The sequence below is a fragment of the Bos taurus genome, chromosome 25, assembly GCF_002263795.3.
Source record: "Bos taurus isolate L1 Dominette 01449 registration number 42190680 breed Hereford chromosome 25, ARS-UCD2.0, whole genome shotgun sequence".
Taxonomy (NCBI): Eukaryota; Metazoa; Chordata; class Mammalia; order Artiodactyla; family Bovidae; genus Bos; species Bos taurus.
In genome coordinates this window covers 21656467-21683480 of record NC_037352.1, presented here as the reverse complement: position 1 = coordinate 21683480, position 27014 = coordinate 21656467, and the positions used below count along the sequence as shown (strand labels likewise).

Here is a 27014-nt window from a genome sequence, read left to right as displayed (position 1 = left end):
ACACTGCATACTGGGGTCGTGCTTCTTCATCCACAGCACGAAGCTCTGTCTTTGTGACAGTGAGGGGACAGAGGGCTGTGGAGAAGCAATTCACTCTGACCTTTACATGCGGGTTCCGCACTGCAGATGCCATCAGCCGCAAGCGGCAAATGGGAGAAGAATTGGGCAGAATGCATTTCACCAACAAAAGAATTGCATTTCACCACATTACCATCATTTTCATTAGACTTTCCCCCTCAACCAGCTCACGGGAGGTGCCTTTGTGTATCCATTTTGTGGCAAGCAAGATGGACGCATGCCATGCCAAAAATAAGGCTCAGTTCAGTTCAGTTCAGTTCAGTCGCTCAGCTATCTCCGACTCTTTGCGACCCCATGGACTGCAGCATGCCAGGCTTTCCTGTGATGGACAGGGAAGCTTACTCAAACTCATGTCCATTGAGTCGGTGATGCCATCCAACCATCTCATCCTGTGTGATCCCCTTCTCCTCCCACCTTCAATCTTTCCCAGCATCAGGGTCTTTTCCAATCTTAAACTCACATCCTAAGATTCGAAGGGGCCGCTGGCGGTAGCCATATTAACTCCCGCTTACTATTTGCCAGGCACGGTGAGAAACCCTCAACATGGATTAACTCATTTAACCCTTGCCTGAACCTTGTTAGGAGGATGCTATTTTATCCTCTTCTTACCGATGAGAAAACCAAGGCAGAGAAGTTACATACCTAGCCCAAGATTATTTATTCAGCTAGTTAGTGGCAAACCTTGAATTCAAACCCCACCATTCTGGTTTTAGAACCACTCTGAGATAGGACCTTTTGCTGGTTTCCAAACTTGACTCCCCAGGAGAATTACCCAAAGGACTTCAAAATACAGATCCCCAGACCCTTGTCTGTATTTCTTCAGCTGAGATCTGTTCTGAGTGGGCTACCCAAATAATCCTTAAGCATTCAACCTGTCTGTATTCTGCAAAGAAGCATTGAGAAATTGTAGTGGACATGTGTGGTTTTCACCTGCAAACATCTCTGCCTCAGTGATGAGGTATAAGTGTCTCAATTCTCCTTCAAAAAGCCACCCACCCACACTGTATTTAGTTCCCTAAAGAGGGAAGACTTTAAAAGCCCAAGAAAATGGCTGGTTAAGTAACTTAAGCTTCAGAGAATAATGTTTCTTCTTCTGGAATTTGAATTTAGGGCCAAAGCAACACAAATACCAAAATCAGATACAACTGATTTGGTTGTCTAGGGAGGTTTCCTCCAGTTCTCTAAAGTACATTATACCCTTTTCAATAAATCTCACTATGCTTGTGTATGCTCCGTGGTTCAGTGGTATCCAGCTCTTTGCAAACCCCTGGCCTATAGCCTGCGAGACTCCTTTGTTCATGGGATTTTCCAGGCAGGACCATCTCCTTTAGGATGGACTGGTTGGATCTCCTTAGAGTCCCTTGGACTGCAAGGAGATCCAACCAGTCCATCCTAAAGGAGATCAGTCCTGGGTGTTCATTGGAAGGACTGATGCTGAAGCTGAAACTCCAATACTTTGGCCACCTCATGCGAAGAGTTGACTCATTGGAAAAGGCCCTGATGCTGGGAGGGATTGGGGGCAGGAGGAGAAGGGGACGACAGAGGATGAGATGGCTGGATGGCATCACCAACTCGATGGACATGAGTTTGGGTAAACTCCGGGAGTTGGTGATGGACAGGGAGGCCTGGCGTGCTGCAATTCATGGGGTCGCAAAGAGTTGGACATGACTGAGCAACTGAACTGAACTGAGTACTGGAGTGGGTTGCCATTTCCTATTCCAGGGGACCTTCCCGACCCAGGGATCAAACCCGAATCTCTTGTGTCTCCTGCACTGGCAGGTGGATATTTAAGCTAACTCAAGGTGGCTTCTGCTGCATGCAACCAAACAACATTAGTAAAAGAGCCGTGGAAGAAACCCACACCTACCACAGATATCCCCTCTGCAACTGGTGACAACCGGTCTTTGCTCTACTGGGATGAGGCGTTAATATCCTTAAATAGGAACCAGTGAGTCAGTTTAGACTGTTCTTCCTCAGCCTGCACAGACGGTTCTCAGGCCTGCTTCTGTCTTCCGAAGTTACATCAAAAATCTATACAATAGCTCTTTAAATGTTAAGTGGAAGCCTAGCCTTTGAGCAAGACAGGTCAACTCTCAGACTCTGCCTTGTAAGCTGTTCTTTTCTCATTTGGAACATACACCCTAATTATTGAACACTTTCATCGTGAATGTAGAAGTTATAGACTACAGTGTTAAGTAATAAATAAGAGTCCTGGTGCCCTGCCAGATTGAGATAGGTAGTAGATATATGAGAGAGAGAGAGAGTCTGCACTGTTTACAGGCTGAATTGCCCCTGGTACTACTTATCCTTGAGAGATACAAATGAGCTCTGCTATCAGGTAATGATGCAATCGTACCATGATGCCAAGAGGGACGTTCAACCCTAACTGTTGCTTCACCTCCTCGAAGAGCCAGACAGTCTTGGAGCATCATCAGAACAGAATGGTGGGGTGCCCCTGCCTGGAGTTATGTAAGACTAAGCAACCCAGGCTTTGAGAAGAGTGCAGCCAACTGTTATGTTGCTTTCTTGGAGCCAGGGAGACCAGACAATGCCAAGGAAAAGGAGGTGGGCCCTTTATCTGAAGACAGGGATGTCCCACTCCACTGGTGCTGAAGCAGGAAGTGAGTGGACCCCAGACTGGCAGAGCTAGGACTTCCCTCCTTGGGGGCCAAAGGTGAGTCTACCAATGGGCCAGAATCTTACCAGGAGCACTGAAGAGGCCCATGTGGGGACTAAGCTGATGGAGTATCTTAAGAGTGACCACATCCAGAAGCAACTATAGTTCCTTACAGTTATACCCAAGCCTTCACTCAGGTTTGATTCTAATCAAATTAAGCAGGAAGCCTGAGTCCATGCTGGAGGTGAAGTGGCACCAAAAACAAGATCACAGAAGACAGTTACAGAAATTCCCAAAGTGATCTTCAGAGTTCTGCCAACAGTCTGGAATAAGATACTGAGCAGAGTTGACAAGGGGACACCAAAATGTGCTCAGAAAATGTGGCCTTGTATTTTCACAAGGGTGTATGTTTGTAGACATATCCTACCATACATGGGCTTTGTTGTCTGCTTTCTTCATTCATAATGACTATATAGTCCCATATCAATAACATTTTAATCAGATGACTTTTTATTGAAGTATAATTGATATACAGTGAGGTACAGACTTTCTTTTTTAAATTAACTTATCTTTTAACTGAAGGGTTAACTGCTTTACAGAATTTTGTTGCTTTCTGTCAAACCTCAACATGAATCAGCCATAGGTATATATGTCCCCCTCCCTCTTTTAAGCACACAGTTTCATGAGTTTTGAATACTGTGTGCGTGTATACAGGTGCCAACTCAACAAGACACAGAAAGAACATTCCCATCACCCAGACACTGTAACATTTAATCACTGTGCAGCCTCCTGTCATACGGAAATGTTTTACTTACATAAACCCTAATTTCCAGCCATTTAGATTGCTTCCAATTTTTTATAAATATATACATATATCCTTAAATAATTCCTTAGCAAAATTCTTAGGCTAAAAAGGTCATTAAGGCTTTTGATACATGTTGGTAATTATCTCTTGAGGAAGACTACATTGGATTGGCCAAAAAGTGTACTTGGGTTTTTCATCATATCTTACAGAAGAATCCAAACGAACTTTTTGGCCAACCCAATATTCATTTACATTCATATCACCAGTAATATATTAGAGTGCACTTTCCCTCTCTTCCTCCTTTTCATGTTTTTTACTTTGAATCCTATTTCTTTTGATTTGTATTATTAAGATTATGTTCTATATGTATGTGTGGTTTTTTGGGGGGGCTATATCTTTGACTCTTTTATTTTTAACCTAGTACATTTCTTTCATACAATGCCTCGAATTGTATATTTCTCCAGTCTGATTAGTCTTTGCCTTTTAGTAGAGAATTTCAATCCACTTACACTGGGTTAGTTCCTGATGGCTCAAGCAGTAAAACATCCATCTACAATGCAGGAAACACAGGTTCAATCCCTAGGTTGGGAAGATTCCTGGAGAAGGAAATGGCAACCCACTCCAGTATTCTTGTCTGGAGACTTCTATGGGCAGAGGCTACAGTCCATGGAGTCGCAAAGAGTTGGACACGACTGAGTGCACGTGCAAGGCAACTGATAAACTGAAATTTTTACTTCTGAGATTGCACAGTTCCTTGGCTAATTTTTATCTTGTTCTTATATTTTGTTACATTAACCAAAAATTTTCATTATTTTTATCTCTAAATTGTTTCTTTCATATTAAAAAAGTCTACTTGAACCAATATGTCTATGCCAAGAATTAAATAGTATCTTCAGCAATATGTGAACTGTGAACTTCCTGATGTTCAAGCTGGTTTTAGAAAAGGAAGAGGAACCAGAGATCAAATTGCCAACATCCGCTGGATCATGGAAAAAGCAAGAGAATTCCAGAAAAACATCTATTTCTGCCTTATTGACTATGCCAAAGCCTTTGACTGTGTGTATCACAATAAACGGTGGAAAAATCTGAAAGAGATGGGAATACCAGACCATCTGATCTGCCTCTTGAGAAATGTGTATGCAGGTCAGGAAGCAACAGTTAGAACTGGACATGGAACAACAGACTGGTTCCAAATAGGAAAAGGAGTTCGTCAAGGCTGTATATTGTCACCCTGTTTATTTAACTTATATGCAGAGTACATCATGAGAAACGCTGGACTGGAAGAAACACAAGCTGGAATCAAGATTGCCAGGAGAAATATCAATAACCTCAGATATGCTGACAACACCATCCTTATGGCAGAAAGTGAAGAGGAACTCAAAAGCCTCTTGATGAAAGTGAAAGTGGAGAGTGAAAAAGTTGGCTTAAAGCTCAACATTCAGAAAACGAAGATCATGGCATCCAGTCCCACCACTTCATGGGAAATAGATGGGGAAACAGTGGAAATAGTGTCAGACTTTATTTTTCTGGGCTCCAAAATCACTACAGATGGTGACTGTAGCCATGAAATTAAAAGATGCTTACTCCTTGGAAGGAAAGTTATGACCAACCTAGATAGCATATTCAAAAGCAGAGACATTACTTTGCCAACAAAGGTTCGTCTAGTCAAGGCTATGGTTTTTCCTGTGGTCATGTATGGATGTGAGAGTTGGACTGTGAAGAAGGCTGAGCACCGAAGAATTGATGCTTTTGAACTGTGGTGTTGGAGAAGACTCTTGAGAGTCCCTTGGACTGCAAGGAGATCCAACCAGTCCATTCTGAAGGAGACCAGCCCTGGGATTTCTTTGGAAGGAATGATGCTTAAGCTGAAGCTCCAGTACTTTGGCCACCTCATGCGAAGAGTTGACTCATTAGAAAAGACTCTGATGCTGGGAGGGATTGAGGGCAGGAGAAGAAGGGGACGACAGAAGATAAGATGGCTGGATGGCATCACTGACTCGATGGACGTGAGTCTCAGTGAACTCCGGGAGTTGGTGATGGACGGGGAGGCCTGGCGTGCTGCGATTCATGGGGTCGCAAAGAGTCAGACATAACTGAGCGACTGATCTGATCTGATATGTTTTACTTAGGATCTTTAAATTTACACTCTAAGTTGACTACAGTTTAGTTTTGTAAGCCAGCTTTATTGGGTATGCTGGTTACCATGGTCAAGCTAGCTTATAACAATACAGTGTGGCAGCTATTTATTTTGTCAGCTCCTTCAAGTCTCCCATTCCTTCTTCTTATATGTTGTTCTCTGAGTCAGAGGGATGCTATATGGTCCAGGCGTGTTAAACTGTAAGAGTTCATTCCCCTAACAACTGAGGACCAACCAATCAGAACCCTTTCCTGGGACTGATTATGAATGCAGGAAGAAGGAAGGCCACTGTGTCAACTAGGTTTCCATCTTTCCCTAGGGTCAACAGGTTACCAGACGTACTTACAGGCATGTCCTGTCTCCAATAGGAGCAAATAAAGCAAGGACAAGTCAGCTGGGGTCCCAGCAGGAAACGAACGGCATATTCAAATTAGGAGACTTTAAGGCAGATTCCATTAAAAGGACTGTTTAGAAAAGTGTGGGCATGCTGTTGAGAAAGCAAGAGGGAGGGTGCAGTAACTGAGAGCCAGCACAAGCAGAGGGAAAAGGAGAGACTTTGGGAGGGAACAGCTGCAGACTGCCTTAGGAGGGGAACACTGTCAAAGGGTAAAGCCAAGAAGACCTTATGACAAACGCCCTGGGCTCACCCTCCAGTCTCCTATCAATCCCTCATCTTAAGCCCAACCAGAAGTCAGAGAGTAAGGGAACCCCCACTGATGCAGCCCTTACAGGTCAGTCTCTCAAGGAGAAAGCAGAGATGATCTGGAAGGACCAAGGAGACAGCTGGCACAGCAGATGAGGGCCAGCTGCAGAATGGTAGACTGCAAAATGGCCCCAAGTCCCCACGTCCCACGTGCATCTCTGCAACGAGATTTTGCAGCCCCTACTATCCAGAGGTGAAGTCTGTTTTTCCACCCCAAATCTGATCTTGGCCACAACCACTGTGACATAAAAAAAAGCTTGAAAGACACCTATGCTGTGGGGGCTTTCCTCTCTTGCTGTGCTTGGCACCCTGAGACCAGTGTGCAGATAAGCCTAAACTGATGGAGGAAAGGAGACCACATGGAGGAGGAACCAAGTGCCCAGGCAAGAGGCTGCCATGTGCCTGAGGCTACCCTAGGTGATCCTGCACCAGCCAAGTCACAGCTGACCAAATGGACGAGAGAGCTCAGCAGTGATCAGCTGAATAGGCCCAGATCAGAAGAATGCCCCAAGCAGCCCACACAATCACCAAACATAATAAACATTTTAAGCCACTAAATTTTGGGATGGTTTGTTACACAGCAAAGCTGACTGATACAGCCAATAATGAGAAAGCATCTTACAAGTACTGGATCCTCAGTTTCAGTATCTGAGACTCTTATCCCTGAAGCTTTTAATCCTTCTCAATGTCCTTCCCATGAGCCAATCTCTTATCTAGTGCCAATTTGAGTTGGCTTTACTGCACTTTTGATTTTTTTAAATTGTGAACGTTTACTTTTTCTCTATAATTTGATATAGTTTAAAATGAACAGATTAAGTATAAGATAAACTACAAGGATATATTGTATAAGACAGGGCATATAGCCAATATTTTATAATAACTATAAATGGAGTATGGGCTTTCCTGGTAGCTCAGCTGGTAAAGAATCTATCTGCAATGCAGGAGACCCTGGTTCGATTCCTAGGTTAGGAAGATCCCCTGGAGAAGGGAATGGCTACCCACTCCAGTATTCATGGGCTTCCCTGGTGGCTCAGATGGTAAAGAATCTGCCTGCAATGTGGGAGACCTGGGTTTGATCCCTGGGTTGGGAAGATCCCCTGGAGGAGGGCATGGCAACCGACTCCAATATTCTTGCCTGGAGAACCCCCATGGACAAAGGAGCCTGGCCAGCTACAGTCCATGGGGTTGCTAAGAGTCAGACACCACTAAGCAACTTAGCGTGTGTGTGTGTGCGCGCACACACACACACACACACACATAAATGAAGTATAACCTTTAAAATTGTGAAGCATTATATTGTATACCTGTAATTTACATAATCTTATCCATCAGTTATACTTCAATAAAAAAGTAAAGCATGTCACAAAAAGGAAACAAAGATATTTTAAGACAACAGGCTCACTGTTATGAAAATCAAAATAAAATAAAATGAACAGAAATTCTTCATTCTTCTAAAGTTTAAAATAATTTACCCATGAAGCCTATTATTCTGGAGCTTTGGGAGAAGAAAAGCAATGTTCTCATTTCTCTCGATTATTTGCCTGTTATGGTTTTCAATTTTTTCTTGAGATAAAATTGCCAATTTAAAATTTCCTTGAGAATCATCCCTTTCAACCAGATTTTCAAACCCATTAGCATTTATATGCATATTCTTTTAATATGTGAATTTAATATATTCTTTTTAAATTTTCTTTTATTTCTCTTTTATTAAGTCTTCAACATCTAATGCATGATTTATCATTTTTAATATATTTCTTCATAAAGTAAGACTTGATTAAGAAACACAAAACTCAACATTACTGCCTGCATCTTTCACTGAACTGATTTAGTGATGGAATCAGGAGGGTACAAGGCATAACAATGAGTTTTATTCAGTACTTTGACCATGAATGATAAGAAATTATTATTCCTAAAACCATAAAACACTGGAGGAGTTATCTTTAGACAAACCAGCTAAAGAGTCCTTTTATACTTTTGTAATGCCTGGCACAGAACCTCTGCTCAACAAAGTTAGCTATTATTAGCTATTATTTCTTGGCAGGTCAGAGTGTAACCTGCACCCCTTCTTGAGTAGGAGAGATTCCTCCAGGGATAAATCATAATTTAGAAACCATTTTCCGAGTGCCTTCTTTGTGCCAGACACTATTCTGGCTGTGATTCAAGTAGCTTTTCATTGACTACTCACCCCGAACCTATGATTTATGTATTATTTGCCCCATTTTAAAGATACAAACTAAGATCACAGAACTGAAATAATTTTACCAAGATCAATGGAGCTGGGGACTTCAGCACTGGATTTTGACACCAAGGTTTTCTGGCTCCAGAGTCTAGGTTCTTTTTCTCAGCATTGTACTGCAAAATTTCAGGTTTTGTATAAAGTAATGGCAATGGAAAGGCTCCCCAGATGCTAGTGGTAAAGAACCTGCCTGCCAATGCAAGGGACGTAGAAGATTCAGGTTCAATCCCTGGGTCAGAAAGATCCCCTGGAGGAAGGCATGGCAACCCACTCTAGTATTCTTGCCTGGAGAAATCCATGGACAGAGGAGCCTGGTGGGCTACATGCAGTCCATGGTGTTGCAAAGAGTCGGACACAACTGAGTGACTTAGCACTCTCACAATGGAAATGAAAACACGAGTGCATGGTGTAGGTGGAGGAATGGAGAGAATTATCAGTACATCCACAATTAGGGAGATCAGTGGAAAGCCATCAGCTACCTGCACCAAAGGCTTAGGACGTGACAGGCACTGTGCTTAGCGCTTTCACACAATGGCTCTTTAATCCATCTGTGGTTAATCCTTTTGATGCTGATGTAGTTAGCTCTTTTTCATTTTAAGGATTTTTTTAAAATTATTACAATAGACCTATGTGGTTGGTACTAACATCCCAGTTTGTGGATAAAGAAACTGAGCCACAGAGAAGAAAAATGACCACCCGAGATCACCTCACGCGCAACTAACATGAACTAAGACGGTATGACTGACTTCAGAGTCCACATCCTTAATCACCATTGTCTCTGGGTGTGTGTGTGTCTCAGCCACTCAGTCGTGTCCGATTCTTTGTGACCCCGTGAACGGTAGCCCACCAGGCTTCTCTGTCCATGGAATTCTCCAAGCAAGAATACTGGAGTGGATTGCCATTTCCTCCTCCAGGGGAACTTCCCAACCCAGGGATTAAACCCTTGTCTCCTGCATCTCCTGCACTGGCAAGCGGAGCCTTTACCACTGAGCCACTTGGGAAGCCCATTGTCTCTGGGAGTGATCCATAAACTGCCCAACTTTCCATTTGTCATTGGAGGAGGCTAAGTCACTCAGGGAGCTGGGGCAGGGAATACAAGAGGCCTGTTGTCCTACTGAGGCCGTCTGACTCTCTGAACCACAGTGAGACCTGAGAGTCCTTTATGAAGCCCAGTGTGATGGCCTCCAGGGATTCTGTTCCACAGTGACCCCCTGAGTCAACAGGATCTGCAGTAGCTTGACCAGAGATTCTTTCCCCTCCCATGATGAGTGGTCTATTTCTTTACCACTTGAATTTGGGCTTGGCCATGAGACTACTTGGGGGGCTTCCCTGGTGGTTCAGTGGTAAAGAATCTGCCTGCCAATGCAGGAGACACAGATTTGATCCCTGGTCCAGGAAGATCCCTTGGAGTAGAAAATGGCAATCCACTCCAGTATTCTTGCTGGGAGAACACCATGGACAGAGGAACCTGCAGACTACAGTTCATGGGGTCACAAAGAGTCGGACACGACTGAGCTACTGAAGAATAACATGAGACTACTTGGTCCAGGGGGACATTGTCAGACATGATGCATGAGCTGGAAAAGCACTGATGCATTGGGATGTGCTCTTCTTAGAACCCTGAAACCACCATGTGAACAAACCAGAGCTGGTCAGCTGGAGGATGAGAAGCCATGTGGAGAAGAATCAAGGCACCTAGGCCCACAGCCAGCTCGCTGCCAGTCATGTGAATGGGGCCAGCCTAGATCATCCAGCCACCAGGCAGACACAAGCAAGAATCCCTTAATCTTTGTGCCCAGGGCAAGTCCTGCACTTGACTTATCCTAGTCCAAGCCCTCAGAGACAAGCTTCTCTTTCTAATTCTGAGAAGATCTCAGAACCAGTAGGATCCCTACAGATGATCAGACGTAGCACCCAGGAACTCTGCCATGTTTTGAGGTCCCCCAGTGGTGGGTGCCCATATGTACTGTCTATTCCCATTGGCATTGAATGGTTGGGTCAGTAGCTGGGTTCACTGGGACAGAGCTTGATTCATAAAATTCCCATCAGGTAGCCTAATATGCCATGATAGAGATCTAGAAGGCTGCCAACCACACAAAGATCTACTAATACCCAGAATATTCCTCAGCTCAGGTTGGACTTGGAATAGCAGAGGGCAGAAGACAACAAGGACAATTCCTTTCTCACAAATGGAGGCAGCACTTTTCTAGTCCATGAGCTCGCTGCATACCTGCTCCTCCAAGGTCATACAAGAGGAGGGCACCCCTCCTGATCTGCATGAGCCTCAGAGAGCCTGGCCAGGTAGGTGAACAGGTGTGGTCAGATATTTAATCATGTCTCCAACCATGGACAGAAAAAGGTCAATGAACAAAGTCAACCCAGTTCAGGAGTCTGGACCAATTCATCATCCTTGGTGCCAACTGGCCTTCTTGGAACTGTGTCCAGAGATTGGCTGCCAAATCTATGCATGCCGGCTGTAGGGAGGACTACCTGCTCTCCCCATGCCCAAGGCAATGAATGACTACACTGTTCCATTCACACAGAGCAGGGTCTCCTACAACTTATGGCGCCTACACATGCCTAGGAAGGACAACTGCCAGGTGGCAGGCAGAGGACCTATTCATTCAACAGACTTCCCTGGTAGACATCTGTCCTCGTTGTCTACCCAGCACACATTCACTGTTATTCATTACCATTGTCATTATCATCTTCAGTATGTACCAGACACTGTCCTAAACATACACACCAGATATTCCGACCAAGGTTATCAGGTAGGGACAACTGCTTTATTCATTTCCAATTGAGCAATCTAAAGCATAAATACACTGAAGTACTTTGCCCAAGGTCAAGCATACCTGAGCCTCGAAATGCTGGCTCCATCCATAGTGTGATTTTAACCAGTACACAATACCGCTTCTCTCATTTTCCTTCAAGGGACCGATCACCTCTCTCCCACTCTCAGACCTCTCCAGGGGTAAGACCATACCAGGCGTGCCAATCAGCATAACCATCCTCAGTCACATATGGCCCAGGATTTACTGAGACGTTAGCTCTTGTCTCTAGAACTGCAGCACTGACAAGACATGAAGACTAAAGGTACCACAGCCAACATGCTCCCATAGGAGAAAAGCCTTCTTGAAACAGAAACCAGAAGAAAACAGAAGAAACCAGAAGAAAACTGAGCCAAGAACTGGAGAAAGAGATCCCTGAAGATCTCATTTCAGCACCTTGATTCACTGGGTCGAGCTTTTCAGTTTCAGGGACCAAAATTTCCCTTTCCACATAAAATAGTTTGAGCTCCTTCTCCCTCAGGCAACATAAAAAGCCAAGGAATAAAGAAGGGCTATGGGAAACAGCATCCTCCTGGCTGCTTTCTGAGCATCACGCCTCGATCTGCATGAACATTCAGAACTGCATAATGGAAGCAGGCTGTCCCCCAAACTTACCTTCTCTCCTGGGTACACAGGAAGGAACTGCACTAAAAGGGTCAGGGAATGTGATCTGAGAGAACATGAAGAATGGTCCCATCCTCGTCTCTGCAAATAGGCCTGTGAGGGTTTTGGTTGTTCTCTGTTGCCTGGAGTTCCTAAACCCAAATAGCACAGTCTGCAAAATAACGGCAGTATCAGCTCTAGAGTGTGCATGGCCTGCCCCTGATCTGCAGCAAAATGGCAGATGACCACTTTTAGAAGGCTAGCAAGAGCACATGCAACAACAGAAGGTAGTGACTACCCACTTCGAGCAAGCTGAGATCAGCTGTCCACTCTAAGTGATCAAGACAAGACCAGTGGGAGACAAAGCCAGTGGGGAAAATTCCAGGAAGGTGAACCAAAGCAGGAACAAAATAAGAGAACTGGGGTGACAGACTTAAGAGTTCATGACTGGGCCAACAGCACTGCGTGCGTGGTGGAAGGGCCAGGACGGTTTCAGCTGCATGGAAAAGAATACCCTTACTTTACCAGTAAGAGGTGCTTCTTATCTCACATACACAGTCTGAGCATAAGAGAACTCAGCGTTGGCTCAGCAGTTCATCAACGTCATCCATGACCCAGGTTCCTTTAACTCTTCCACTCGGCCATGCTCAGGATGTCAGTCATAGCTTTCTCATTGACCCTAAGGGTTGCCACAACTCCATGCATTCATTATGTGCCCACTCAAAAATGTCCACCAGAACAAAGAAAGGAGTATCTTCCTTTATCAGAAAGGAATGTCTTTCCTAGAAGCCCTGCTCAGACTTCCCCTCGGGTCCCACTGAGCAGAACTGGGTCACGTGCTCATTCACTAGCTACAAAGGAGCCTGTGAAAGCAAGCAGCAGGCATCTTCAGCTTTATACTAAGAGGTGGCCTTTGCCAGAAAGAAGAGTGAGGGTGAGGAATGGCTGTTGGATAGGCGATCCACATGTACCTCAAACTTTAGGTAAACTTGTACCAAGACTTTAGCCACAGAGCACTCATACACAGCACTCAGGCTGTCATTCACTTAATATTTTCCTTAAGTCAGTTTATCTTTTTCAATTTTTATTTATTTATTTTTGGCCATACCACACAGCATATGGGATCTTAGTTCCCCAACCAGGGATTAAACCTGTACCCCCTGCACTGCAAGTGTGAATTCTTAACCACTGGACTGCCAGGGAAGTCCCTATCTTTTGAAAGGAAAGTGAAAATGAAAGTCACTCAGTCATGTCTGACTCTCTCTGACCCCATGGACTATACAGTTCATGGCATTCGCCAGGCCAGAATACTGGGTAGCCTTTCCCTTCTCCAGGGGATCTTCCCAACCCAGGGATCAAACCCAGGTCTCCCACACTGTGGGTGAATTCTTTACCAGCTGAGCCACAAGGAAGCCCTATCTTTTGTTTAACTCTAAACACCTTTACTTATGTAGGAAATTTTAAATCCTCACCATAAATGACAAACCACTACTAGATACATTTTTCAAACCATATTAAAATAAAGCAATAATGATCAAAACAGTTTATTTGCCAGTTTTACCCAGGAGCATCCCTTATCCCTCAACAGTAATCACAGTTTGGGTTAAACGGAGCAGGAAAATCTCACTTCCTCCTAATTCTGGGGCCCTGACAAAGAGTTCACAATTTAACCCTTGCTCATCAACCCCATGCCTCAGCCATAAAGATGAAGACATTGTGCTAAATCATAGAAGGGAAACTGGTTTCTTGAAGTCATGCACCCCTCTCAAAATGTTTTGGTTTTTTTCGCATTAAGATGAAATAGTCTCAGAGGCCGTAGGGACCGTGACATCCTGACTTTTTGTCTCAGTATACTCACAGTCACCCAAAAGGATGCACTGACTATGGACAGAGAGAGGTGACCAGCGCCTGTTACTTACGTCAGAGGCTGGGCCCTTGTCAGCGCCCGGGCAGGAGAAGGTGACAAATTCATGGCACCGCTTGTGCACGACAAAACAGCAGACTGCAAAAGAGAAAATGAGGGTAGGAGGGAAGGGAGAGGGGAAGTGGAGAACAGGAAGGGAGGGGAAGAGGAAGACACATTAGGCCTGAACTTTATACTCAAAGGCTTTATAATCAGATAAACAATGCCTTCAGTTTCTGCCACTTGTCTTCTATTGAAGTCAAACTCCTGGGTACACCGGTGTTACAACTTGCAAATTACTAATTATGTTGACTACTATGGATGAAATAGTACTGACAACTACACTTAGAGAATCTACAACACAAAAAGTGAACCCTAGGATAAACAATGGCTTTTAGTTAATAACCATGTATCAATATTGGCCCATCAATTGTAACAAATGTACCACACTAATGCAAGATTCTTTAAAAGTGCTTTCCACATATTAATTCACTTAATATTCCTAACAACACTCTAAGGCATGTTATTCCATTTTTTCACATTGTTTAATATTATTTTCCATTATGACTTATAATAGGGTATCAAATACAGTTCTCTTCATGTTTTAATTGAGATATAATTGATATAATCTTATATTAGGTTCAGGTGTAAAACATAATGATTCCATATATACATTTATAAATGATCATCACTCTAAGTCATGAATATCCATCACCACACATAGTTGTAAATTTTTTTCTTGTGATAAGATTTTTTAAGATTTACTCTCTTAGTGACTTCCAAATATACACTACATGCTCAGTCGTTGTGTCCGGCTCTTCTGCAACCCCGTGGACAGTAGGTCGCCAGGCTCCTCTGTCTGTGGGATTTCCCAGTAAGAACACTCGAGCGGGTTTCCATGCCCTCCTCCAGCGGATCTTCCCAACCCAGGGATGGAACACATCTCCTGCATTGGCAGGCACATTCTTCACCATTGAGCCCCCAGGGAAGCCCAAAGATACACTACAGTACTACTAACTATAGTCACCATGCTATTTATTGCATCCCCTGAACTTATTTATTTTGACCACTTTCATCCATGTCACCCGCTCCCGACCCTAATCTCTGGCAACCACCAATCTGTTCTCTGTATCCACAAGTTCACTTCTTGGTTTTGGTGTTTTGGGTTTCCTTTTTTTTTTTTAAGATCCCACATACAAGTGAGTTAACATGGTATTTCTCTTTCTCTTTCTGATTTATGTCACTCGCAAACGTTAATAATAGGGGGAACTAGGGTGGAAATGAAGTTGAGGGAATGTACAGAAACTGTATTTTAGTTTTTCTATATGCCTAAAACTGCTCAAAACACCAACAATAAATGAACAAAAATTAAAAACTGCAGGAGGAAAATAGCAGGGCAGAGGAGGAACATAATACAGAGATTTTAAGAAGGTGTTAACTAAACACAATATGTAGATGTTGTTTGGGTCCTAATTTAAATGAACTAACAGTTTTTTAATAATTGTGAGATAATCAGAAAAATGAATGGCTGATTTTTTGAAAATATGAGGGAATTTTTGTTATTGGTATTAGGGAATTATAATTTTTTATATAATAAGGGTATTATGATTTTTTTGTTATTCTTACTTCTAAGGATACATCCTATAATCTTTATGAATAAAGTGATTCAATTCAAAATAATTCAACATGACAGAAAGGAGACAGAAAGGGTAATAGATGGGAAAGAAACATTAGTCTTGACTGATTATTAGTGAACCTGGGGATAATTCCCCAGCAGCCCAGTGGTTAGGACCCTGTGGCCCCACTGCCGCGGACTCAGGTTCAATCCCTGCTCAGGGAACCAAGATTCCACAAGATGGCAAAGCTAAAAAGAAGAGTTCCAAAGGGGTCAATTTCTTTCCTCCTTTTTCTGTTATGATTTATTGCATTTTGTAATATATGCTTTGTATAAAGACATCTGTGTCAAACAGCATATATAAGTTTGTTGTGAGTAGGGAAGTCCTCTGTGCCTATAAGTCTGTGAATGTTGAGAGTAACATATGAAAGTGAAAGTGAAGTCTCTCAGTCATGCCCGACTCTTTGTTACCCCATGGACTGTAGCATACCAGGTTCCTCTGTCCATGGGATTTTCTAGGCAAGAGTAGTGGAGTGGGCTGCCATCTCCTTCCCCAGGGGATCTTCCCAACCCAGGGATCGAACCCGGGTCTCCCACATTGCAGACAGGCACTTTACCATCTGAGCCACCAGGGAAGCCCTACATGAGTAATACATGAGCAGTGGCCAAAAAATGCCAGTGATGGTTATCACTGGGCAATAGGACTACAGATTATTTTTACTGACAACCTTACATACATATTGTTTGAAATGCTGACAAAAGAGTATATGCTAATTACATAATATCAAGGGAAATAAGCCTACTTTCATTTTGAAACAAAGAGTCAAAGAAAAACAAAGATCGGGAAATGAAAAATATGATTGCCCAAACTGGAAAGTCAGTGGTTGGGCTGATACAAAGTGGAGAACAACTAAAGAGGAACTTAGCAAATTGGAAGTCTAATTTGAGTGATTTCCCCAGAATTTTGCAAAAAAAAAAAAAGGCAAGAAAGAATAAAAGAAATGACTCAAAACATGTAGGATAGATCTCAAAATTCTAATATCTATACAGAAGGATGTTCAGGAAAGAACAGAAAGAAAAGTAAAGAAGGTGTAATTGAAGAAAATGAAAGGAAATTCTCTAAAGATTAAGAAGAATTTGAGCCATGAAATTGAAAGAAACTATCAAGTGTCAACAGATACGAATAAAAAGAAAAATGACTAACAGTGAGAATTACCAAGGCTCCTTGGAAGGAAAGTTATGACCAACCTAGATAGCATATTCAAAAGCAGAGACATTACTTTGCCAACAAAGGTCCGTCTAGTCAAGGCTATGGTTTTTCCAATGGTCATGTATGGATGTGAGAGTTGGACTGTGAAGAACGTTGAGCACAGAAGAATTGATGCTTTTGAACTGTGGTGTTGGAGAAGACTCTTGAGAGTCCCTTGGACTATAAGGAGATCCAACCAGTCCATTCTAAAGGAGACCAGTCCTGGGTATTCTTTGGAAGGAATGATGCTAAAGCTGAAACTCCAGTACTTTGGCCACCTCATGAGAAGAGTTGACTCATTGGAAAAGACTCTGATGCTGGGAGGGATTGGGGGCAAGAGGAGAAGGGGACGACAGAGGATGAGATGGCTGGATGGCATCACTGACTCGATGGACGTGAGTCTCAGTGAACTCCAGGAGTTGGTGATGGACAGGGAGGCCTGGCGTGCTGCGATTCATGGGGTCGCAAAGAGTCGGACACAACTGAGCGACTGAACTGAACTGACTGAGATATCACTGTGAGGACGTGTCCAGCAAGGAAAGGAAGAGAAGACGGGAAAGTTACTGACAAAGGAACAAAAATAATTTTAACATCAGATTTCTCATCTGCAACTCTGCATTCTAGGATACAATGGAGGCACTTCCAACAGTTAAGAGTTCGCCTTCTAATGCAGGGGGGTGAGTTCGATCTCTGATTAGGGAGCTGAGATTCCACATGCCTCGCGGCCAAAAGACCAAACCATAAGACAGAAGCAATACTGTAACAAATTCAATAAAGACTTTTAAAATGGTCCACATAAAAAAAATCTTTAAAAAATTTAACTAAATTGATTGTGGCAATAATTTTTTAAAAACTAAAAAAAAAATAGAATACAATGGAGCAACATTTTCAAAGGTTTAGGAAAAGTCATTTGAACCTAAAATCCCATACACAGTCAAACGAGCATTCAAGTGAAAGAACAAAATAAAGACATTTCCAAAATACAAGAACTTGGAAATTTTACTTCCCACAAAGAAGTAATAGAGAATATACACTCCACAAAAAAAAACCAACAAAATGAATAAAAGAGGCATAAAACAGTGGTGAAAGAACAAAGAGAAAAGCAAGGTGAGGGTTGGGGGACAAGTCTTAAGAGACAAGGACGGGAAAAAGACTACAAAGTTGCAACATGCTAAGATCCTTGTCTTATTCCTCAAGAGTTAATAGGTATGGAGAAACTGCATTTTCACCTCATGTGAAGAGTTAACTCATTGGAAAAGACTCTGATACTGGGAGGGATTGGGGGCTGGAGGAGAAGGGGACGACAGGATGAGATGGCTGAATGGCATCACTGACTCGATGGACGTGAGTCTCAGTGAACTCCGGGAGTTGGTGATGGACAGGGAGGCCTGGCGTGCTGCAATTAATGGGGTCGCAAAGAGCTGGACACGACTGAGTGACTGAACTGAACTGACTGAAGCTGAAATAGTGTGCTAACAAGAATAACTTGCAGACTACCAAAAGAAAAAAAACTGGACAAAGAAAACTTAGTCCAACTACATTTCAAAAGGCCTTCCCATATGATCCAAATTCCTATCTATACCATTCTTTTCTCTTTACTTTTATCTGGCATCATATGCACTTTAAACTTCCATCGATTTGTAATTTTTTTTGTATCTGAAATGACATGGGAATTTAACTAGCCATTTTTTTCCCCAAATAGGTAATCAATTGTGCCAGCATCTTTTATTGAATAATTCATCCCCTCATCACTGATTTCAAACGCCAACCTAATTATGTACTAAATAATTATATACACTGGGGTCTGTCTTTGGGCCTGCAGTTCTGTTCCACTGATCTGTCTTATAATAAAGAAATATGGGATTTAATTATAGTAGCTTTATAATATGTTATATCTTGGCAGGGCAAGTCTTCTTTCATTATCCTTATTTTCAACATTCTACTGGCAATCATTCCAAGTTCCAAGTGAACTTCAGAATCAGTTTATCAAACTTTTAAAAATACCAATGGAATTTTTATTGTATTTAGTCAACTCCCTACCCTCACCCCCAGAAAAAAATTTATTGGGACTTTGATAATTGACACTTGCATAACAATGAGTACTTCTATCAGGAATAGAGTGCCCCCTTGCTAAAATTTTATTTTATGTATCCCAGTATTTAATTTTCTCTATGAATGTGTGCGTGCTAAGTTGCTTCAGTCGTGTCCGATTCTTTGCAACCCTATGGATTCTGTAGCCCTCCAGGCTCCTCTGTCCACGGAATTCTCTGTGCAAAAATACTAGAGTGGGTTGCCATGACCTCCAGGGGATCTTCCCAATCCAGGGATCAAATCCATGTCTCTTATGTCTCCTGAATTGGCAGCTGGATTCTTTACCACTAGTGCCACCTGGGAAGCCCACTTTTCTCTATAGTTCTACATATTTATAACTTCGTATTATCTGAGAAGTCCTACTTCTCTGCTATTGTGATTTTGACATCTTTTCCATTTTGTTTGCCGAGTGGTTATCATTTACAAATAGGAAAGCAATAAATTTTCAGAGTATTTATTCTCTAAGTATTTTTAAAATTCATGAGAGTTGCTGTGGGATTTCAGTTGCTTCCTTTGAGTTTTCCAGGTAGAGAATCATGTTATCCCCAGTAATAACATTTTTCTTTCCTCCTCCCTGATAGATATGCCTCTTGTGTTTCCCTTTATATGTCCATATGTAAAATTCCCAGAGCAATGTGGAATAAAAGGGATGACGAGCAAACAGTCCTATCCAGCTTAGAGCTTTTACCGGCTTTATTTCTCCCTCACGCTCTTCTCAAACTAACTTTGGGAATTTATATTTTCCTTTGGAATGATCCACAGTGGTCTCCTCTGTGTGTTTCAACTGCATCATCTTATCTGGGATGGTGCCAGGCCCTTTCTCAAGCTTTCGTCTATTATATTGTTGGGGAGTCTCTCTCTCTTTATTTTTTTTCAGAGGTTTGTCTTCCTTAGTGTCCATTTTATTATTCTTTCATTTTAAAGAAGCAAATGATGGATATACTTATCAATTCTACTGTTTCTTTCTTACTTGTTAGTTTTACTGCTATTTGTCCTACTTATTTTATGTGTACTTGTTCTTGTATTATTTATTGGGTTGCAAGTATGAATTCTGGAGTCAGATGGCCAGGTTTTGATGCTGCTTTCCCACTCCAATATTCTTGCCTGGAGAATCCCATGGATGGAGGAGCTTTGTGGGCCACAGTCCATGGGTCGCAAAGAGTCGGACACAACTGAGTGACTTCACTTTCACTTTCAACATTTGCAAACTATAATGTTTAGGCACATTATCTTATCTACCTGTGCTTCAGTTTTCTTTCTGAAAAATGATGGTGATAATAGTAATAATACTCATATCACAGCAGTATTGTCAGAATTAAATGAAATAATCCATGCTCAGAACTTAGCCTAACATACCATGCTGCTGCTGCTGCTAAGTCACATCAGTCGTGTTCGACTCTGTGTGACCCCATAGACGGCAGCCCACCAGGCTCCGCCGTCCCTGGGATTCTCCAGGCAAGAGTACTGGAGTGGGTTGCCATTTCCTTCACCAATGCATCAAAGTGAAAAGTGAAAGTGAAGTCGCTCAGTCGTGTCTGACTCAGCAACCCCATGGACTGAAGCCGACCAGGCTTCTCCATCCATGGGATTTTCCAGGCAAGAGTACTGGAGTGGGGTGCCATTGCCTTCTCCGAGTATGCAACAAATGTCTCCTGCTATTATTCATTATTCATTTTAAAGCTTCTTGAACTGACTGCTCAGCTAATTTCTTCCCATTCTTCTTCATTAAAAGTTTAACATTTCAAGGCTAAAAACTTTCGAGCACAGCTTTGACCACTTCCTATGCTTCATACTGCCATCATTGTTGTAAGTTTCTAATTGGCCTATTACTGAAGTTTTCACTTCTCCCTTAACCCAGAAATGTTTAGGAAAGTTCCTCTCCCCCCAGCTCACCACTGATAAGCAATTACTTTAGCCTAGAGCCCTTCTTCAAAATATCTAAAATATCAGTTAAGGTCTTATCTATCCTTACTCTCTTTGAGGGAAGCTCATCTCTAGCTTCCTAGTGTCTACCACATGTCCTGGCATATATTGAGTAAACAAATATTCGGTGAGTGAATCCACAAAGAATGGGCATTATCAGCCACACAAAAAGAAGAAAACCCAATCAACGTAATGCTAGCTATAGCTCCCGGCTGGCCTTCCACATTCTGCCACCACAGTCAAGTGTAGGACTAGGTCAATCATTGACAAGGTCTCTCCTGCCAGCCTTCCAATTAGCCACGAAAATAAACAATCTACTTCCACCTTGCTGTACTCAGTATGCCAAGGGACTTGGCTGTGCCCCAGCATGCTCTACAGAGAAGCTGGGAACAGGCTGAAAAGTCGATGAGCTTCTAGCACAGGTATTTACTTTACACATCGTGTTTCTAAAAAGTTCTGCAAATCAAATTTCCCATTAACTAAAACACTTCAAAGAAAAGGAGTAGGGCTTAGGCTATTTAAAGAAACAAACTAAATCCTTTTGTGATACAAATAAACACCCCCTCATTTCGTTTGGCAAATTCAGGGTAAGACTAGCTTTTCTTAAAGAAGAGCCAACATTCACAGAAACTGCTGAAACACGTTCTAGGTCCTGCTTTCAAACAGGTACCTGGTAAGAACCAAGAATTCCTAGATGCTTCACGATTTACGCAACAACTCTTTGCTCCATAGAGGTTAGAAGCCTGCAGCCTACAGCCTTCTGAATCTAACCGTTGTCATGCTTTATTAGGACTACATGATGCAGTCTCAAACCCAAATGTATATGTACCAGACAAGCACTGAAAATGTCTGAGTGTCAGGTGGGAGAATGTATGCAAGACCTATTTTAAAAGGGGAAACTGCTGGACGTCCCTGGTGGCTCAGTGGTAAAGAAACCACCTGCCAATGCAGGAGACAAGAGTTCGACCCCTGGTCTGGGAAGATCCCACATGCTGCAGGGAAACTAGACCCATACACCACAGCTACTGAGCCTGTGCTCTAGAGCCCACGCCTTGCAACAAGAGAAGCCACTGCCCTGAGAAGGCCATGCAACCACAGCTAAAGCGTAGCCACCGCTCTCTGCAACTACAGCAAAGTCAGCATAGCAATGAAGACCCAGCAGAACCACAAATAAATAAACTGAATTTTTAGAACAGGGGGCAGTGAACTGCTACTTGGCTCCCACAGAGGAAGAGATTAAGATTCCAAGCACCATTTATCTCCAATCCTCCCATTACATTAAAATCATGAGAGTCATAGGCCTACAGGTAGAATAACGTCTTCCCCCAGCCTCACCAAAGACGTCCACATTCTAATCCCTGGACTGTGTGAATGGTGGCTCAGACAGTGAAGAATCTGCATGCAATGTGGGAGACCCGGTTTCAATCCCTGGGTCAGGAAGATCCCCTAGACAAGGGAATGGCTACCCACTCCAGTACTCTTGCCTGGAGAATTCCATGGACAGAGGAGACTGGCAGGCTATAGTACATGGGGTCTCAAAGAGTCAGACACGACTGAGAGAATAACACTAACACATCCTGGTGAGTTTAATGCAATTACAAGAGTCCTTTTTTTAAAAAGAATACTTTTTTCTTTTTTTCCTCAAAATTTATTTACTTGGCTGTGCTGAGTCTTAGTTGCAGCATGCAGGATCTTCGATCTTCACTGTGGCATGTGAGATCTTTGCGTTTAGCATGTAAACTCTTAGTTGTGGCATGTGGGATCTAGTTCCCTGACCAGAGATTGAATGCCCAGGCCGCCTGCACTGGGAGCATGGAGTCTTAGCCACTGGATCCTTATTAGAAGGAGGTATGAGGGTCAGAGTCAGAGAAGGAGGTACGACTACAAAAGCAGAGGCTGGAGTGATGCTACTGCTGGAAAGGAACACACTCCCAGAAATGTGGATGGTGTCTAGAAGCTAGAAAAGGCAAAGAACAGACGGTCCCCAGAGGCTCCAGAAGGAATGACGTCCTGCTGACATCTTGGCATCCTGCTGTCTTGATGTTAGCCTCATGAGACCCATTTTCAGACTCTTGACCTCCAGAGCTATAAGGTAATAAATCTGTTATTTTAAGCCATTAAGTGTGTGGTAATTTGTTATTCTAGCAATAGGAAACCACTATACCAGCCAAGGATCAGAAATACTTGGATGATCCCAGAAGCAGAAGACTACAGACAAAAGCCCAAGAGACCTCTCTGGAGTATCTGCCCCCAGGAAGCAATGGGACCCCAACTCTGCCTCATACTGCACCCACCCACAAATGCCCAGCTCTAACCATTACAATTCATTTGTTGTATCCAGAGGAAACTAGATCAAGTTGTTAAATTTTTATTTTCTCTCTTTGGAGTCGATCCATCTCTTGTACCCTATTCTCACTAGAGTCTAAAATGGGCAACTGTCATCTTTAGGAAGCAATCTTTGTCCCTGAATCCAAACTAACCAGAAGTATTCATTCCAGCACTTGCTGCAGATGTCTGTGTTGGAAGAAGAGACAGAGGGGCCTTCAGCACCTTCCTGAGCTCTCATCTCTCTCTGGAAGCCCCCAGACAGCCATTCCTCAAGAGAGAAATCCACCATCTGCAAGACTTCCAGGCCAGGCCTCTGGATCAGATGAACCTCAGTTTGAACTTTCATTTAAAAAAAAAAATTTTTTTTTTATTTACTTATTTGGCTGTGTGAGGTCTTCGCTGCAGCACGTGGGATCCTCATGGTGCCATGCAGGATCCTTCATTGTGACGCACAGACTCTCTAGTTGTGGTGCTCAGGCTCTGGCACACAGTCTCAGTAGTTGCAACTCTCAGGCTTAGCTGCTCCATAGCATGTGAGATCTTAGTTCCCTGACCAGGAATCGAACCTGTGACCGCTGCATTACAAGGTGGATTCTTAACCACTGGACCACCAAGGAAGTCCCCTGAACCACTATTTTATGAACCTCAAGCTGAAAGACATCAGCCCAATTACTATGCCTCGCTGAGCACCCATATCCTCCAAAAGGGGAATGATAGCATTATCTACCCTTTTTTTAAAACTATTATTTTTTTTACTTTACAATAAAAGAATACATTTGAATCAGTTCTAATGAGGTGGATGAAACTGGAGCCTATTATACAGAGTGAAGTAAGCCAGAAAGAAAAACATCAATACAGTATACTAACACATATATATGGAATTTAGAAAGATGGTAACGACAACCCTGTATGAGAGACAGCAAAAGAGATACAGATGTATAGAACATTATCTACTCTTAGAAAGTTGTTGTGAAGGTCAAACAAGACACACACACACAAAGTGCTCGGTGGAAAGGGTCATTTGAGGTGGAGGCATCAGTGTGCAAATGTTGCTTTCAGATGGGTGTGCAGGATCCCTCTTTCCTCCTGGGTCAAAGACGACTCACAGGCATGAAACTGCCCAGTGTCCAAGATGAGGTGGTGCTCCCTCCCATGCTTTCTGGAACCATCTCCATGATCAAAGGCAGATAGGCCTGGTCACCACCTCCACCCAGCCTCCCTACTATTCAGAAGCATGACTCACAAGACCATGGACTTGAGTTGGCAAAGGACTTTTACATCCATGGTTATTGCAGCTTAGCCCCATCACGGCCCCAGGAGGAAGGTGTTTTGATCTGTGTTTTAACAAGAGGGATGCTGATACACAGAGAGGAATGACTTGCCCGAGGGCGTCCAGCTAGCCAGTGGCCACGCTTACGTTTGAAACCAGGTTTGTCTTCCTCTGGAGCCCACACACTCTCAGCTCATACGGCCTGGCTGCATTTGTGTTTGTCATTCATCTCACTGTTCCAGAAGAAATCCTCCCCCGCTTTCCTCACCCCAGCCATCCAGTCAGTTGCTAAATCCTACTGATTCTTCCTTCGCAACACCTTTTATACCATATCCTCCTGTACACTCCCCACTGATTCCACCCTAACTGCCCTCAGTAACTCAGAAATGGAATTTTGCAATGAAGCCTTGACTGGTTTCCCCCGAAACTGATAAGCCTGCCATGTCTCATCTCTATGAACCAAAGCTTCCATAATCACAGAGGAGATAAGGTCATCAGTGTTATGTGATTGCCATGAAATCTAAATGAAACATCATGTACCAGTGTACAGCATCAGGGCACAAAGGAAGTTTCTCAGTGAAGGTTTATTTACTTCCTTCCAGGTTAGAGAGGTTTACAGTCTGAACTCTGCAGCCAAGCTGCCTGAACACGACACCAGGCCACACTATTTATTAGATCTATGACCTTAAGTTCATTGACCTTGCTGTGTCTTGCTTTCCTAGTCTATAAAATAGAAAAAATAATAGTGCTTTTCTTACAGAGTTGTTGTGAGGGTTAAATGAGGTCATGTGAGGACCAAGTAAGTGTCTAACATATACTGCTGCTGCTAAGTCGCTTCAGTCATGTCTGACTCTGTGCGACCCCACCAGGCTCCTCTGTCCCTGGGATTCTCCAGGCAAGAATACTGGAGTGGGTTGCCATTTCCTTCTCCAATGCATGAAAGTGAAAAGTGAAAGGGAAGTTGCTCAGTCGTGTCCGACTCTTAAGGACCCCATGGACTGCAGCCTAAACACCATTAATATTATTTCTGCCTACTTCCCTCACCCCATACAGCCTACACACTTCTGAAAAATTCATCTTCTGAAAACTCAGCTTGATACTATCTCCCTGCTCCAACATACTCACTGGCTGCTTATCATCTAAAGTCACACTGTCCAATACGGTAGCCACAGGCGATATGGGGTTATGCCAATTTGAATTAATTAAATGAAATTTAAAATTCAGTTCTTGGGACTTCCTTGGTGGTCAAGTGGGTGGTTAAGGCTCCATGCTCCCAAAGCAGTGGGCCTGGGTTTGACTCCCTGGTCAGGGAACTAGATCTTACACGCTGCAACTAAAGATGCTGCATGCCACAGTGAGGATCAGAGACCCGGCATGCCCCAGCTAACACCTGGCACAGTCAAATAAATAAACAAATATATTTTTTAAAAATGAGGTGAACAATCCATTGTTTAAAAAATACTTCAGCTTTTCATTCACACTAACCACATTTCAAGCGCTTAACAGTCACATGTGGCTAGAAGGTACAGTATTGGACACTCACTGTAGAAAGTATTATTGGACAGCACTGGCCTAAAGAATAAAGTTCCAATCCAACAGGCTGGCATCCATTCACAATGAAACCAGCATCCAACTTTACTCTTGCCTCCTCTCACTCCACTGCCCCACATTCCTGCCAGGCTGGATGACTGTCCTTTTCTATACTTCACTCATTCTCTACTGTGCAAATCTGTTCCATAAATACTTCACTACCAACAGTCCATCCCATGATGGCCATGAGGAAATTTAAAGGCAGAGAGCTTAGTCCTCCAATCAGCAGACCGCAGGCCAGACTGGAGTAGAAATGACATGTTCCACAGGATAATTCAGTCTGGGAGCCCCAGGGGACAAGTAATGGTTGGCTCATTCTACCTACTTCCCTGGGCTTCCCAGGTGACTCAGCGGTAAAGCACCCATCTGCCAACGCAAGAGACACAGGTTCGATCCCTGGGTCAGGAAGAACCCCTGGAGGAGGGCATGGAAACGCACTTCAGTATTCTTGCCTAGGAACTCCCATGGATGGAGGAGCCTGTCAGGCTACAGTCCATAGGGTCACAAAGAGTCAGACACAACTGAAAAGATAGCACACATGCACCTACTTCATTGCAAGGGTTAGAAACTTAAAACCCTGCAGAGGCCAGGCTGTGTGACTGAGTTAAGCCAGGCTGGTGTAATACAGCAGGGAAGGGCGGCTGGGATGAACTGGACGGCACATGCCCATCCCTGGGATACTCAACTCTGTCCAGCAATGGCCCGGGGAGCGCTAGTCCCGTGTTGCCAGATGGGATTTTTTGAAAACTCCATGCTGACCATCCAAAGACATCTGAGTCCCACCAGTTCACAAGCTCTGTTTTAGCTAGTCTTCCTGATTCAAATACTATCACCTTGGTTACACATTATCTCTGAGCTCAAATATCCCCAACCACAGAATGGGGACAAGATCAGTTACTGGCTCCATCCCTGGATCAGAAAGATCCCCTGGAGAAGGGAAAGGCAACCCACACCAGTATTCTTGTCTGGAGAATCCCACGGACAGAGGAACCTGGTGGGCTACCGTCCATGGGGTCACAAAGAGTCAGATGTGAC

General features: G+C 43.3%; 1 protein-coding gene across 3 annotated transcripts in view; it reads right to left on the bottom strand.

The window, feature by feature from the left end:
• Positions 1 to 27014, bottom strand: part of PRKCB (protein kinase C beta) — a 375621-nt gene that overhangs the window by 197457 nt on the left and 151150 nt on the right. For all 3 annotated transcript variants that reach the window (XM_005224690.5, NM_174587.1, XM_015460312.3), the window contains 1 exon segment: positions 13930 to 14012. In XM_005224690.5, coding sequence (XP_005224747.1) covers positions 13930 to 14012 — 83 coding nt within the window.